At 48.7% G+C, this 16,267-nt stretch overlaps 1 protein-coding gene across 1 annotated transcript in view; it reads right to left on the reverse strand.

The window, feature by feature from the left end:
- Positions 1-16,267, reverse strand: part of NID2 (nidogen 2) — a 76,110-nt gene that overhangs the window by 16,319 nt on the left and 43,524 nt on the right. The window contains 5 exon segments of the mRNA XM_048484678.1: positions 1,145-1,375; positions 3,217-3,336; positions 5,052-5,195; positions 8,758-8,886; positions 11,152-11,295. Coding sequence (XP_048340635.1) covers positions 1,145-1,375; positions 3,217-3,336; positions 5,052-5,195; positions 8,758-8,886; positions 11,152-11,295 — 768 coding nt within the window.

Consider the following 16,267-nt stretch of genomic DNA (forward strand, 5'->3'; position numbering starts at 1 on the left):
TTCTCTGGGGAAATTGATTCTTCAGGTTTTTTTTATTTTTTTAAACATTGCTTAAAGGACGTTCAAGACACTTGAACTCCCCTTAAACAATCTTTAAAGAAAAACAACAACAAAAGAATCCACTTTGGGGGGTAGAATCACTCTTCCCTCTTGCCAGGAGGATCTTGGAGCTCCACGGCATGCAGTCTCCTCCTGGCAAAAGAGGGGTTAGAATCCCTCTCCCCTCTTTCCATGAGGAGCCTGCACCCCGTGTATATTTGAGCTCCACAGCATGCAGGCTCCAGCTGGCAAGAGGGGGGCTAGAATCCCTGTCCCCTCTTGCCAGGAGGAGCCTGCACCCTGCAGATCTTTAAGATCCGCAGACTCTTGCCGAGAAAGGGGGGAAGTGGCAGCATTCAAGGGTCATTTAAATGATCCCTGAATGCCCCGAATACATAGAAGCTGATCCAAATACTTTCTGTTTGGATCGGCGCATATTCAGGCATAATGTATTCGGGCGAATATTGCCGAAGTGCCCCTCGACTTGTAGTGATTTTGCGCCCCCCACGTGACCTGATCGGCAGTGCCTGGAGTCAGGGAATACCCCTTGTCCCTTTGGCAGGGACGCCCCTGATGTTATGGCACTACTTATAAAAAGCTGTGTATTATGGCACTACTTAACTCCTTATTTCTTCCCCTTGTGGGCACATTGTGACTTTTTGTACTGTGTACCCTGTGAGTTGAAGCATGAACAAATTGTTTAAAGCCAGAGGAATCAGTCAAACCTTGGCACACTGAGGGTGGGTGGGTGGACCTATTCCAGCAATGCATCTAGAACAGTGGTTCTCAACCTGGGGGGGTCGAACGACCCTTTCACAGGGGTCGCCTAAGACCATCGGAAAACGGTCTTTTTATATTTTATATATACCAATTTTATGGTTGGGGGTCACCACAACACGAGGAACTGTATTAAGGGTCGCGGTATTAGGAAGGTTGAGAACCACTTATTTAGAAGTAGGTCAGCATCGGGGATCTTGCCATCCATGACCGCAGGTGGGGCCCCGCTGAGCTCTCAGCGTCCTGTTCTCTTCCAGAAGTGCACACCGACCTGCCTTTCCCTTGACTCTCACCAGCAATGTAGACTAGGAGGCAGGAGACTGCTAACCTGGAGCCCCGCAAGGTGGCGGAGAGGAACCCGGGGGCGTCCTGCTCCCAGTGATTTCCCGGCCATCTCCGTCGACACACCAACACTCCCCGGTGCTACTGTGGCACTGTAGTGGCCTGTAGTTCCCCCGATCATCACACTGCGGAACGTGGGGGCCCCCGGGATGAGGGGAGCCACGCTGGGTCGAATAGAGTCGCTCATGCTCACAGCGGGTCATTCGTTGCACGGTCACTGCCAGCCGGCCACGCCCCCCCAAAACAAAGAGAGATGCTGTTAGATGGATGATTGAGCAGCAGAACTTTAAGAAGATCCGTCAGAGAATGTGTGAATGAAAGGGGGGGCTTCTAGGGGAGTGGGGTGGCTCAGTGCTACATTGTCCACTTGGGATGCAGAAGGTCCCAAGTTCAAGCCCTGGCATCTCCAGCTAAAAAGATTTAGATACTTGATGGTGCCAAAGACCCCCTTCTGAGACTCTGGAGAGCCCCTACCAATATCCAAATAGACAATACTGATTTAATTTATTGTGGAAGGCTTTCACTGCCGGAATCACTGGGGCGTTGTGTGGTTTCCGGGTTGTATGGCCGTGTTCTAGTAGCATTTTCTCCTGATGTTTCGCCGGCATCTGTGGATCCTCTGAAGATGCCAGCCACAGATGCAGGTGAAACATCCAGTCATGATATTCCATATAATAAAAGAAAATTCTGATACAAATATTATTTATATTTATTTATTATATTTATATACCGCCCTCCCCCGAAGGGCTCAGGGCGGTGAACAACAACATAGATAGAGCACAATAAAATCAAGGACTAAAATCAGTTAAATATTAATTAATTTGGCTCTATATAAAATAAACCCCACCCCATTAAAACGCAGCACACTAAATCAGCATAACAGATGGCACCTACAATCAAATCCCCTAAAAGAGAAAGGGGGAAGGGAGACGGCAGGATCCACTGATGTTATAAAGGAAGGGTGCAATATAGATGCAATAACTAGGCCAATTAAAATAGCACATAATCAATTAATATATTAGGGTATTGAGTGGTTTCTGGGCTGTATGGCCGTGTTCTAGTAGCATTTTCTCCTGACGTTTCACCTGCATCTGTGGCTGGCATCTTCTGAAGATCTGATAGTAGGAAAGGAAAACAAGTGGAGTATATATACCTGTGGAATGTCCAGGGCGGGAGAAAGAACCATTTGCCTGTTAACAAGTGTAAAGGGTGCAATTAGCAAGCTTGATTTGCATGTGTTGGGTGGGATCCACACATTTACCATGTGAGTAACCATGAAGAGAGCATAGTCAATTAGTAAGGGCATCTTGCATTGTAGTAGCCTGGCCTTTTGATCCCTTTGATCGCTTACTGCTAGAAACATCCTTTGTCTGGGTGGTGTTCATTAGTCACTGTTCATTAGTCAATCAAACCATTTGCTTTACTACCATCAGATCCTCTGAAGGTGCCAGCCAGAGATGAAGGAAACGTCAGGAGAAAATGCTACCAGAACACGGCCATACAGCCCAGAAACCACACAACATCCCAGTGATTCCGGCAGTGAAAGCCTTCGACAATAAATTAATATATTAGACTGGAATACTAGAACCAGGGGGCATTCATTGAAAATGCTGGGGGGAAGAATTAGGACTAATAAAAGGAAACACTTCTTCACGCAACGTGTGATTGGTGTTTGGAATATGTTGCCACAGGAGGTGGTGATGGCCACTAACCTGGATAGCTTTAAAAGGGGCTTGGACAGATTTATGGAGGAGAAGTCGATGTATGGCTACCAATCTTGATCCTCTTTGATCTGAGATTGCAAATGCCTTAGCAGACCAGGTGCTCGGGAGCAGCACAAGGCCGTTGCTCCCCTTCACTTTCAGTCTTTAGGTAGCAGCTGGACAAACACTTGTCTGAGATGCTCCAGGCCGATCCTGTACTTAGCAAGAGGCTGGACTAAACGGTCGGCATGGCCCTTTCCAACTCTATGATTCCACGATGCCACGACATTTGCCAGGGCACTGGAATCACTAAGCTACAGACCCTCCGGGGAGACACCCACCCCTGAAACCCTACCTGGCGAGCACTGGAACCCGTCCCCTTCGTATCCAGCCCGGCAGCGGCAGGAGAAAGAGCCGGGAGAATTCGAACACTCGGCAGCTGGGTGACACCTCCCTTCCGCACATTCATCCACATCTGCAGGGAGAGGAGGGAAATTTCGAGTATCCCACAAAAGGTCAGAAGGCTCAGCTACACGGGAGGAGTTCTTCCTTGTTTGTGACCTGCTTTTGCAAATGCAGCCTCTGGGTCGCTTGATCGAGGAGGAGGGTGCGGGAAGGAAAGGGTTACAGACTCTTTCCTGCCTCGCTTTTATCTCCCAGGTAAAACTATTTTTTTTGTCTCTCCTGGGGAAAACTTAAAGATACCCATACTTTTCCCAGTAAGGGTGAAAGCAGGTCAGGAAAGGGTTATAGCCCATTCAACCACCCCAATAAAGCAATTCTGGAGATCTCTTCCCGCAAAATAAAATGTTGACAATAAATGTGTATGTTGAGTGTCAACAAGTCGCTTCTGCCACCTGGCGACCCTATGAATCAACGTCCTCCAAAATGAGCAATCCTGAACAGTTGCTCAGGTATTGCAAATCAATCAACTACCGGTAATCCACCTTTATTGGCATATTAATACAAAGCAAGAAAAGAAAGCGAAATATTCATAAAACATGCTCAAGAACAGCATGTACCCAACTACCATTTATTCACGCATCTTGATGACACATAAGAAATTAGCCGTTATCTCAGTGACATTAAAGTTATCATTATTCACCAAATGTACCATCTTTGTTGGTCTGAACAGCCTTTTTTGCTGTCTAATATAGGAAATAATAACTTAATTCTAAGAATGATGTAATGGGACAACGCAACAGGATATGGTCAAGTGATTCTCCAGATGTTTGTGGACTACAATTCCCATCAGCCCATGCTGGCATGATGCGAATTGTAGTCCATGAAGATATGAAGCGCCAGAGTTGGACACCCCTGCTCTACACTATTCATGCTGCGTGCACAGACTCTTGATACGGAATTCTGACACGGAACAGATCAGGGGTCTGCCACCTGTGGCTCTCCAGATGTTCATGGACTACAATTCCCATCAGCCCCATCAGACACGGAACAGATCAGGGGTCTGCCACCTGTGGCTCTCCAGATGTTCATGGACTACAATTCCCATCAGCCCCATCAGACACGGAACAGATCAGGGGTCTGCAACCTGTGGCTCTCCAGATGTTCATGGACTACAATTCCCATCATTCCCCGAATTGTGGCCCATGGTGGCGGGGGGGCTGATGGGAATTGTGAATCAAGAGCCCTGGAGAGAAACTCCCACCTAGGTGGGAACCTAAAACAGCGTATTCAGAGGTGGTTTGGCATTACCATCCAAGTACTAACTTGAGTCGACCCCACTTAGCTTCCAAGATCTGCCAGGATTAGGCTAGCCTGAGCCATCTCTTGCTGGGCTTTTAAGCAGTCTGGAGCTGTAGGATTTTCAGTCAGAAAGAAGTAAGAGATTAACCCCTTCCCTTGGTAGCCTTAAACCAAACCCCGGGGTTCTTTCCAGCAGGTGATTTTGGACGGATCAATCTGTCTCTTAGGTGAAACTACCTTACAGGGGTGTTGTTAGGTCTGGGTGGGGGGGAGATCTGTGTACTCCGTCATGATCTCTTGGTTTGGAGAAAAGATGGGATAAAACCTGTACCACACGACAGATAATCCAGCATCACCTGCACCTCGTTCGTCCCTGAGATAACGTGAATGGATATTTTCGAGACAATCCCTTTGAGGTCCCAGAACTCCTACTTCGAGGAACTGACTCCGATCTGAAAGACAAGCTCTCTCTCCTCTCCTGCTTACCTGTGCAGCTGCGTCCGTTGCCGGCGTACCCCTCGAGGCACTCGCAGCTGAAGGCGCGGTCCCCGTGATACACGCAACGCGCCCGATCCGCGGAGGCGCAAGAGTGGGTGCCTTCGGCGCAAGGATTGGATGGCGGCACTGTGGCTGGAAAGGAAAAGAAGAGCTGTGGGTGCGCTCTGAGCATTGCGCTGAAAGCGAGCCTCCAGACACCAAGTTCGGCTCTCCCCCTTGCAAGGTAGGCCTGGCCTCCTCCAACAGGCCGTGGATCTTCCAGGTCGCTCAAGGAGGTCATTTACATCTTATGCCACCAGATCAACACTGGCTCCTGGGAATTTCCGGGGCTGCCAGATACAAGCTACATTCAAGGAAAGTTGGGTGGGAAGGTTGGTGTAACTCATTCAGACAGTTCCTGGCAGAGTGCTGCTCCGATGGGCGACTTGGGGCCCAAGGCAGGCTCAGATGAGGCTCAGCTGGATGAACAGTGTGACTAGCAGTGGCTGCTCAGTGGTGGCCACAACATTTTTTTGCTGGACAAATACAGGCCCACCGGGCCCTGCAGACACTGCTGCGCTCAGCAGCTCTTGGGTCGTTACAAAGATAATGTTCCAAGTGTTAGTGTGTGTGGGGGATGTGTGGGTGTGTGGGGTGTGCAGGAAGTCTCTCCTGGTACCCCCGCCCCCCAACATTTTTTAGGAAGTGGGTGAAGCCTTAGGGGCAGTGGTGGGATCCAAACATTTTAGTAACAGGTTCCCATGGTGGTGGGATTCAAACTGTGGTGAAGCCCCAATGGGGCGGGGTGGGGCACGACAGGGGTGTGGCCGGGCATTCCGGGGGCGGGGCTGTGGCAAGGACGCAGCCGCTGCGCCGGTCCTTGGGCGGGAAACGAATGCACGCAGGCGCAGGCTGCCACGCATGCCGGCGCACCTCCTGCTAGACTGCGTCAAGTTCTGCGCACTACTGCTGAGAGGAGGGGCGTAACTAAGGCAAAAATCACGTGGCAAAATCACCAATTAGTAACTCCCTCTCGGCACACACAAATAATCGGTAACCTACTCTCGGGAACCTGCGAGAACCTGCTGGATCCCACCTCTGCTTGTGAGGTTCTTGCCCAGGAGGGCTTCTGATTGACTGTACAGAATAAAACAACATTGTTTTAGTGGCAGCCAGTGTAACCCCTGTGTCAGAATGGGATGACCCACAAAGGGGTGGAGTCTGAAATGAAGTAGAATGCTGCAGAACTCATGAGGTTGGAGGAAGCGAGACTACCAGGCTGGGACCTTGATTGATTTTATTAAGCCCTTAACACCTTGTTTAAGGTAACTGCAATGTTGTGGGGAATTAGTGGGAAGGGAGTTTATTTTTTTTGCTATATTGTAAATGTTAGAATTTATTGTTTCAGGGTTTTTGTGTATGTAAATGGTGAGAGTTTTCTGGGAACCTTCATCATCTTGAAGCCCATTCACCAAGCCTCAGAAGTCTTCAAAACCAACCACCAGCAAAGAAGAATTGGACTTGGCAATATCAGTAGACTGTAAATAAGAACTTGAAAATGCAAACTTAACAGGACTGCAAAGTGTAAATGTTAAATGTTTTAAAAGTGTTATTTGTTAAGTAAAGTAAACTGTTTTGTTTAAATTTGGTTCTTTGCAACTCCTTCCAAGTACTGCCCCACAGAACCCACAAGCTGAGGTTACAAATTGGCGCCCAACCAGCGTGGGGCTTGGAAGTGAGATTGCAAATATAAATTGCTTGCAATGGAAGTGTGCAGCAAGTTGGGGGTTTGATCCCCATACAATTGTTTTGTTATGTGATGTAAGTTCAAGAGATGTTGCTGTGTTAATTTGAAACACTGTTTGGAAGTTGCATGAAGGAAGGGATTCCAGTTGCAATCCCCCATCCCTTCTGCAAACTGCTTGGCTGAATTGCAACAATTGCTGTAAAGAGTTTTGCAAACGGCCAGTGCAGCTAAGCTTAAGGGAAAGACAATGTTCTGCATTCAGATGCACCAAATGTGGTTCCTCCAAGTACAGGAATCTCTGGGGAAATCATTGTTTAATGATTTCAAAAGTTGCATTGCAATTACTGTCGGGACGACAGAATTTTAGTGGGGGAGAATGTAACCCCCATGCCCAGAATGGGTTGGCCCAGTAAGGGGTGGAGACTCGGAGCAGCAGAGAGGCTGAAAGAGCTCTTTTGCAGAAGAACAAGGCTACCAGACTCGGACCTTGATTTCTATAAGCCCTTAACACCTTGTTAAGGGTTTCTTTTGTGGTTATAATGGGTGAGAGTTCTCCTGGAAACCTTCATCATGTTGCAACCTGTTCATCAAGCCCTTGGAGTCTTCAGGAGCCAGCCAACTTGCAAAGGAGAATTTGGACTTGGCAATATCAGTAGACTGTAAATATAAGTACTTGAAATGCAAGCCTGAACAGGACCTTGAATTGTAACGTTAAATGTTGATGTTTTAAAAGTGTTAATTGTAAAGAAAAGTAAACCATTTTGTTGTTTAAAAATTGTTGTTGCAACTCATTCCAAGTACTGCCCCACAGAACCCACAGTAGGAGGTTACACCAGCACCGGAGGATTGGTTTTATTTTCTCTTGCTCCTCTTTCTAGTATATTTTAAAAATGATTCCTCTTCTCCTCTGCGCTTGGGTCTCCTATGTATGTGTGGCTGTACCTCCTGCAGCAGCCATTTTGTCACTGGCTCCACACCCTCTGGCCGCCATTTTGTAGTTGTGCCCACTACCCTCTTCAGAATTCCAAAGGAGGCCCATAGACTTAAAAGAAATTGATGATTTTGGATTGATATTCCACCTCTCTCTCCTATGAGGAGACTCAAGGTGGCCTACAAGCTCCTTCCCCTTCCCCCCTCACAACAAAACCCTGTGAGGTAGGTGGGGCTAAGAGAGTTCTGAGAGAACTGTGACTAGCCCAAGGTCAGTCAGCAGGAATGTAGGAGTGCGGAAACACATCTGATTCACCAGATAAGCCTCTGCCACTCTGGTGTAGGAGTGGGGAATCAAATCTGGTTCTCCAGATTAGAATCCACCTGCTTTTAACCACTATACTATACTGGGGACCTCAGGTATAGCATCCACATATAGGTGTAGGACTCAGGAGCAGCAGTGGCGTAGGAGGTTAAGAGCTCGTGTATCTAATCTGGAGGAACCGGGTTTGATTCCCAGCTCTGCCGCCTGAGCTGTGGAGGCTTATCTGGGGAATTCAGATTAGCCTAATGCACTCCATACCGCCAGCTGGGTGACCTTGGGCTGGATCACAACTTCTCGAGAACTCTCTCAGCCCCACCTACCTCCACAGATGAACTGACAATGAGAAGAAAGGCTGAAGATTGTCAGCCCCTTTGAGTCTCCTGCAGGAGAGAAAGGGGGGATATAAATCCAAACTCTTCTTCTTCTTCTTCTTCTTCATCTTTCTTCCCTTTGGATCAGAGTGGGACACGCCTTCTGGCTGAGAATCCCAAGAACCAGGACACTCAACAGTGCAATTCTGCACCACATGCCGTGTCCACTGCTGCGGGTTCCTTGGGGACAGAGAAGGGGCCAAACACGCACGAGAGGGCCGAGCCCCCCGTGCAGCCAACATGCTCCATGCTTGCCCCGGCCACAGCAAATTGCACCCAAATTCTGAATTTGCATCCACCCCAGGATTTGCAGGCCTACCTCAAGGGAGGCTAGCTTCATACCTAGGCAACTGACTCGGTCGGCCGCAAGCTGGAATCCGCTGGGGCATTCGCACCGGTAGCTGCCCGCGGTATTCACGCACACCGACTCTCGGCTACACCTGCTGATGCCTTCAGCACACTCGTTGATGTCTAAGGAGAGGAGAGGAGATTAAAAAGGGCCCAGGGACGCTTAAGCGCTCGTCCAAGCGAGAGAGGAAACTCCGGCAAAGTTCTCATGATCGGCCGCGCTCCCCCGAACTCCCCTCCCCGGTCTAGTCTATCCCAGCCAAGACATTCAGCTCCCTTCCAGCTATGAAAACACCACCGGAGCCAAATGATTCCAGATGTTTTCAGGGGAAACAAAGTTCCAGGGCCGAAGCTTCCAAATGTGTTGAAAAGCACACAGTTTGGCTTTGAACAAGAGGAGTTCTCCCCCCTCTCCCGCACAGCTCCTTCAAAGCAGCAAAAGCCCTGAGCAAACACATGCGATGGACAACTTCAGTGACCGTTGTCTGAACTGAGCCCTGTTCTATCCACCCCACCCCCTTCCCCAATTTCTTGCTCGGCCCAAGGTCACCCAGCAGGCTTCATGTGGAGGAACAGGAAATCAAACCCCCATTCTCCAGCTTAGGGTCCACAGCTCTTGCTCGGCCCAAAGTCACCCAGCAGGCTTCATGTGGAGGAACAGGAAATCAAACCCCATTCTCCAGCTTAGGGTCCACAGCTCTTGCTCGGCCCAAGGTCACCCAGCAGGCTTCATGTGGAGGAACGAGGAAATCAAACCCCATTCTCCAGCTTAGGGTCCACAGCTCTTGCTCGGCCCAAGGTCACCCAGCAGGCTTCATGTGGAGGAACAGGAAATCAAACCCCATTCTCCAGCTTAGGGTCCACAGCTCTTGCTCGGCCCAAGGGCACCCAGCAGGCTTCATGTGGAGGAACAGGAAATCAAACCCCATTCTCCAGCTCTTAGGGTCCACAGCTCTTGCTCGGCCCAAGGGCACCCAGCAGGCTTCATGTGGAGGAACAGGAAATCAAACCCCATTCTCCAGCTCTTAGGGTCCACAGCTCTTGCTCGGCCCAAGGGCACCCAGCAGGCTTCATGTGGAGGAACAGGAAATCAAACCCCGTTCTCCAGCTCTTAGGGTCCACAGCTCTTGCTCGGCCCAAGGTCACCCAGCAGGCTTCATGTGGAGGAACAGGAAATCAAACCCCGTTCTCCAGCTCTTAAGGTCCACAGCTCTTGCTCGGCCCAAGGGCACCCAGCAGGCTTCATGTGGAGGGACAGGAAATCCAACCCCATTCTCCAGCTCTTAGGGTCCACAGTTCTCATAAACATTCCATCTATTCCCACTAGGTATTTAAACAACTGTTGTGGTTGTGGGGAAAAATCCCACACAAGCCCTCAGAGGGAAGACCAATCCTTACAGCCCTGTGTGGTTGGGAGCACCACGCGTATAATTTTGTAGACACTCGCATACATCTGAAGTTATATGAACCCTGCGAGAGTTCTCACATGTGCGGCAGAATATAGTTCCTCACATTGAAGACCTGGGTTCAGATCTCACCTGGCCATGAAGATCATTAGGTGACCAATCGCCCACTTTCTCAGTCTTGCCTACCTCTTGTCTGTCTGAACCCTTAGTCCACGGAAGGACCAAGCTCACCTTCAGGGAAAGGGAGCCACAGCGGAGGACCACTGTGGAAAAAGCTCTCCTGAGTGTCTCAACATTTGTCAGGTCACTGCAGAAAGACACCATCTCTGGATCAAAGACAGGGATGTGCCCAGTTGATTGAGGTGCATTCCTAGCCAGGTGTAATTGCTACTAAATATATTGGCAGGGATTGTACCTAATTGATTGAGATGCATTCTTCCATCAATGCAATCGCTACGAGGTACATGTAACCAGCCTGCTATATGCCACCACTGCTGTAATGGGACATTCTTTCCTGGATCTTTACTTTATGGCTTCACACGCTGAGTAGATAACTCGGCTTACCCCTGACACTTCTGATACCATCGGAAACATGATGTTTCCATTGTCTTGTGGGGGCGGGAGGCCAGGGGGCTTTATCTCTGTCTGTCACCAACCTTGGGGCGCCTTAGCTCCAAAATGATTCTTTTGAAAAATGGGAGGGGGGGATCTGCTTTGGGAAAAATGGGGGTGGAAAAAGCCAGGTTTGGCAGAACTGGTTTTCCCAAGCTGGGTGCTTCCTTGCCTTTCAATAAACACCACTGATCGACAAGACAGAGTCCGTTTATGGCCTCACAGTCCGAGACCTAACATGGGCGAAGCTGATGTGGGTGGAGGCAGTCATTTAGGTATCCCACACCTGAGCCACTTTGGCCTTTCAAGGACAGCACCAGCAACCCAAACTGACCACCGAAAAAGCCCCACAGACAAAGGAGTCCCTTACCTGTGCATTCCTTGCCGTCTCCATAATAACCGGTTGTGCACTCGCAGGTATAATCCAGACTGGGTCCCGCTTGGCAGCGTGCCGTCGTGTCGCAAGAGTGTGTGCCGTCATAGCATGGATTCACCAAGGTTGGGCCAGAAGTATCTAGAAAAGCATAAGCATAAGCATTTTATTGTCATTGTGCATGCACAACGAAATTTACAGCAGCATTCCTCGATGCACACAATTTCAGACTCATACCCCATCCTCACTTTCCCCTACCTCCACCCATCCCTACACAGCTCCAAACACATCAACACGAAGCCCCGGAGTTCAGCGTAGCCACAGCTCTAGAGAAGAAGCTGTCTCTAAGCCTCTTTGTCCTGGTTTTGATAGACCTGTGTCGTCTGCCGGATGGTAACAGTTCAAAAAGAGAGTGTGCTGGATGAGACGGGTCCCTCAGAATATTTTAGGCTTTCTTTAGGCTTCGGGAATTATAGAGTTCTTCCAAGGAGGGGAGAGGGCAGCCGATAATCCTCTGTGCAGTAGTGATCACCCTTTGGAGCGCCTTCCTATCTGCCACTGTGCGACTGGAGAACCATACACAGATGCGGTAGGTTAAGACACTCTCTATAGCACAGCGGTAAAAGGACACCAGGAGTTTTCCATTCAGTTGTTGTTTCCTTAAAAGTCTCAGATAGTACAGTCTTTGCTGGGCCTTCTTAACCACCGTGGCAGTCTGTACACCCCAGGTCAAGTCCTCTTTAATCATAATGCCCAGAAAGATAGCAAACAACTTAAGGAGAAGAAGAAGAGGAAGAAGAAGAGGAGGAGGTTGGATTTATACCCCACCTTTCTCTCCTGTGAGGAAACTCAAGGTGGCTTACAAGCTCCTTTCCCTTCCTCTCCCCATAACAGACACCTTAGAGGCAGGTGGGGCTGAGAGAGTTCATCCAGCAGGAATGTAGGAGTGCGGAAACACATCTGGTTCACCAGATAAGCCTCTGCCACTCAGGTGGCGGAGTGGGGAATGGAACCCGGTTCTCCAGATTAGAATCCACCTGCTCTTAACCACTACACCCAGTGGTGGGATCCAAAAATTTTAATAACGGATTCCAATGGTGGTGGGATTCAAACAGTGGCGCCGCCGCACACGGGAACCTCCAGTCCCTATTGGGCAGGGAGGTTGCTTTAGTAACCCCTTCTCGGCACTCTGAAAAAATTAGTAACCACTTCTAGAGAAGCGGTGAGAACTGGTTGGATCCCACCTCTGACTACACCATACTGAAGAAGAGCCACTAAAAGGTCCAGGGCCCCGATCTTGTGTATGTTAGGAAGGCCAAGAGTGAGTGAAAGAATTCCTCATGCCACATTGTCTCTAATCACTGAGGACAGCAACCGTTGTCCATCTTGCTGGCCTCTCCTGTTTTTATGTCCTTTGACGTTCTTTTATCTTTTGTTCTTACTGGGTTTTGTTTATTAACCCTACCCTCACGATTAAAAAGGGAAGGGGGCCAAACACTGCAGGATTTAGAGGAAGAGAGGCTCTAGGCTATTCCACTTGGGAGACCCCTCCCAATCCCCCACCTTCACGACAAAAAGCACTCTGTGGCCCCTTCTGCACATGCAGAATAATGAAGAAGAAGAAGAAGAAGAAGAAGAGGAGGAGGAGGAGGAGGAGGAGGAGGAGGAGGAGGAGGAGGAGGAGGAGTTTGGATTTATATCCCCCCTTTCTCTCCTGCAGGAGACTCAAAGGGGCTGACAATCTCATTGCTCTTACCCCCCCCTCACAACAAACACTCTGTGAGGTGGGTGGGGCTGAGAGAGCTCCGAGAAGCTGTGACTAGCCCAAGGTCACCCAGCTGGCGTGTGTGGGAGTGCATAGGCTAATCTGAATTCCCCAGATAAGCCTCCACAGCTCAGGCGGCAGAGCTGGGAATCAAACCCGGTTCCTCCAGATTAGATACACGAGCTCTTAACCTCCTATGCCACTGCTGTGTTCAATCCACTTTCACAAATCTTTGCAATAGCAATCTTTTGCTATTCCGCACAGCTGCAAAGTGCATTGAAAGTGGATTGAAAGTGCATTATTCTGCATGTGCGGAAGGGGTCTGTGTTTTTTAAAAAAACTGAGTAAAGCCAAGGATGATGATAGGTGATTAAAATTCCACAATTCACAATCAATACAAAAATAAATGCTTGCATTGAGCTATTAACTTAAGGCAATTTTTTTCTGAAATGGAGTGCAATGAAAATGACTGAAGGGTTGTTTAGAGACTACCGTGTGTTATGACAGTATGTGTAAGAGAGGCCAAGGAGTGCTGCGTGGTTTCCGGGCTGTATGGCCGTGTTCTAGCAGCATTCTCTCCTGACGTTTCACCTGCATCTGTGGCTGGCATCTTCAGAGAATCTGATAGTTGGAAAGGAAAGCAAGTGGAGTATATATATCTGTGAGTAAAGGATCTCTCTTATCCTTTGCTGAACGTAGTTAAGAGAGATCTTCTAGCTACTGCAGGAGTCTACCGCATACCATGTAGCTGTGGACAAGTCTACATAGGAACCACCAAACGCAGCGCTCAGACACGAATCAAAGAACACGAAAGGCACTGCAGACTATTTCAGCCAGAAAAATCAGCAATAGCAGAACACATAATAAACCAACCTGGACACAGAATATTATTTGAAAACACAGAAATTCTGGACCACTCTGACAACCACTACGTCAGACTACACAGAGAAGCCATTGAAATCCACAAGCACATGGACAATTTCAACAGAAAGGAAGAAACCATGAAAATGAACAGAATTTGGCTGCCAGTTTTGAAAAACACTAGAGTCAAGACAGTGACTAATCAGCTCCACACAGGCACAGGATGACTACAGATAATCAAAGGGAACAAAGGCCAGACTACTTCTATTCAGATGCCTCACCTATTGACCTTGCTATCTCCATTGTTACTCACATGCTACACTTCATTGTTACTCACTTGCCAGGCCACTCCTATTCAGATGCCCTCACCTACTGACCTTTACTCACAGGTATATATACTCCACTTGCTTTTCTTTCCAACTATCAGATCCTCTGAAGATGCCAGCCACAGATGCAGGCGAAATATCAGGAGAGAATGCTGCTAGAATATGGCCATAGAGCCCAGAAACCACACAGCACCCCAGTGATTCCGGCCGTGAAAGCCTTCGACAAAACGTATATCTAATTTTATGTAATTTTAACGCTGTGTTCTGAGTCCCACTCGTTGGGGGAGAGCAGTTTATCAATCAAATAATTAAATGAAAATCAAATTAAGGGCCAAGCTAGAAGAATGCCTGCGTGACTCGGCTTTTATATGAAACCAGTTCATCGAAGGTCACGGGTTCAAACTCTGGCATCTCTACTTTGAAAAGGAAGTAGTTCATACCCTGAAAATCTCATTGGTCTCTAAGCTGCTGGGATGGAAAATGGAGTCAAATCACAGTTGACTTAGAGTGACCCTCACATACTTTTCATGGCAAAAGACTATTAAGAAGTCCAGTGAGATTTTCAGAAAATGAGCTTTCGAGGAGCCAAAGCTTTGACTTTCAGTGGTGCAGCAGTGGCGTAGGAGGTTAAGAGCTCGTGTATCTAATCTGGAGGAATCAGGTTTGATTCCCAGCTCTGCCGCCTGAGCTGTGGAGGCTTATCTGGGGAATTCAGATTAGCCTGTGCACTCCCACACACGCCAGCTGGGTGACCTTGGGCGAGTCACAGCTTCTCGGAGCTCTCTCAGCCCCACCTACCTCACAGGGTGTTTGTTGTGAGGGGGGAAGGGCAAGGAGATTGTCAGCCCCTTTGAGTCTCCTGCAGGAGAGAAAGGGGGGATAGAAATCCAAACTCTTCTTCTTCTTCTAACTTCCTCTGGCGAAGCATATCCAATCACGATGCCATGTGATTGACATTTCTACTCATTTTGTTTGCCATTCTCTACGCTGCGGAGAGAACACGCATTGAAACGAATAAACAGCACCAGAAGTTGCCTCCAGTTCTGAGAACACTTTGGCAGTAGAATACAGGCAGGGTGAGAGACCCTAAAGAGTCCAGTTCCTAGGACACACAAGAGACTCTAGAGGTAGTAAACCAACGCAGCATCTCCTTCCGCAACCTCCTGCAACGAGTTCTCGAGTTTCCAGCTGGCCAGCTGCTCCACAATTGTACAAACAAGCGTGTCCTTCTAGGGCAGTAATTCCAATCTATTACAACCCGCCTGTATTCCTTACCCCAAGATCTGGAACGCATCAGGAGGAGGAGAAAGTGGGGGGGGGGGGAACCAATTGCCTCTACAGTTGGTGGATGAGTCCAAGCAGACCACCCCAGCTTTGCTGCATGCCCCTTGTCTGCTTCCACCCCCACACACATCAAAACCACTTTATCACAGGAAGAAGGAAGAGCCACGGTCCCTGATAAGAGAAATCCACGCAGCTTCTGCGCTGCGAAACCAGGGAACGAAGGAGGGCGAAACAGCCAGCCAGCTGGAAGAGAAAGTGCTGGACTGGTACCATCGAGCAATCGTTGCTGCAACCTAACAGATTCGTGCATAAGTGTCTTTTGGGGATGGGATAAAAGGAACTCAGTCGTTGAGAAGGGAATTCTGAGTTCAGGAAACTGCCCTAAGAACATAAGAACGAGCCTGCTGGATCAGACCAGAGTCCATCTAGTCCAGCACTCTGCTACTCGCAGTGGCCCACCAGGTGCCTTTGGGAGCTCACCTGCAGGAGGTGAAAGCAATGGCCTTCTGCTGCTGCTGCTGCTCCTGAGCACCTGGTCTGTTAAGGCATTTGCAATCTCAGATCAAGGAGGATCAAGATTGGTAGCCATAGATTCTCCTCCATAAATCTGTCCAGGCCCCTTTTAAAGCTATCCAGGTTAGTGGCCATCCCCACCTCCTGTGGCAGCATATTCCAAACACCAATCACACGTTGCGTGAAGAAGTGTTTCCTGTTATTAGTCCTAATTCTTCCCCCCAGCATTTTCAATGGATGCCCCCTGGTTCGAGTATTGTGAGAAAGAGAGAACAATTTCTCTCTGTCAACATTTTCTACCCCATGCATAATTTTATAGACTTCAATCATATCCCCCCTCAGACGTCTCCTCTCCAAACTAAAG

Source organism: Sphaerodactylus townsendi, linkage group LG02 (genome assembly GCF_021028975.2).
Source record: "Sphaerodactylus townsendi isolate TG3544 linkage group LG02, MPM_Stown_v2.3, whole genome shotgun sequence".
Taxonomy (NCBI): domain Eukaryota; kingdom Metazoa; phylum Chordata; class Lepidosauria; order Squamata; family Sphaerodactylidae; genus Sphaerodactylus; species Sphaerodactylus townsendi.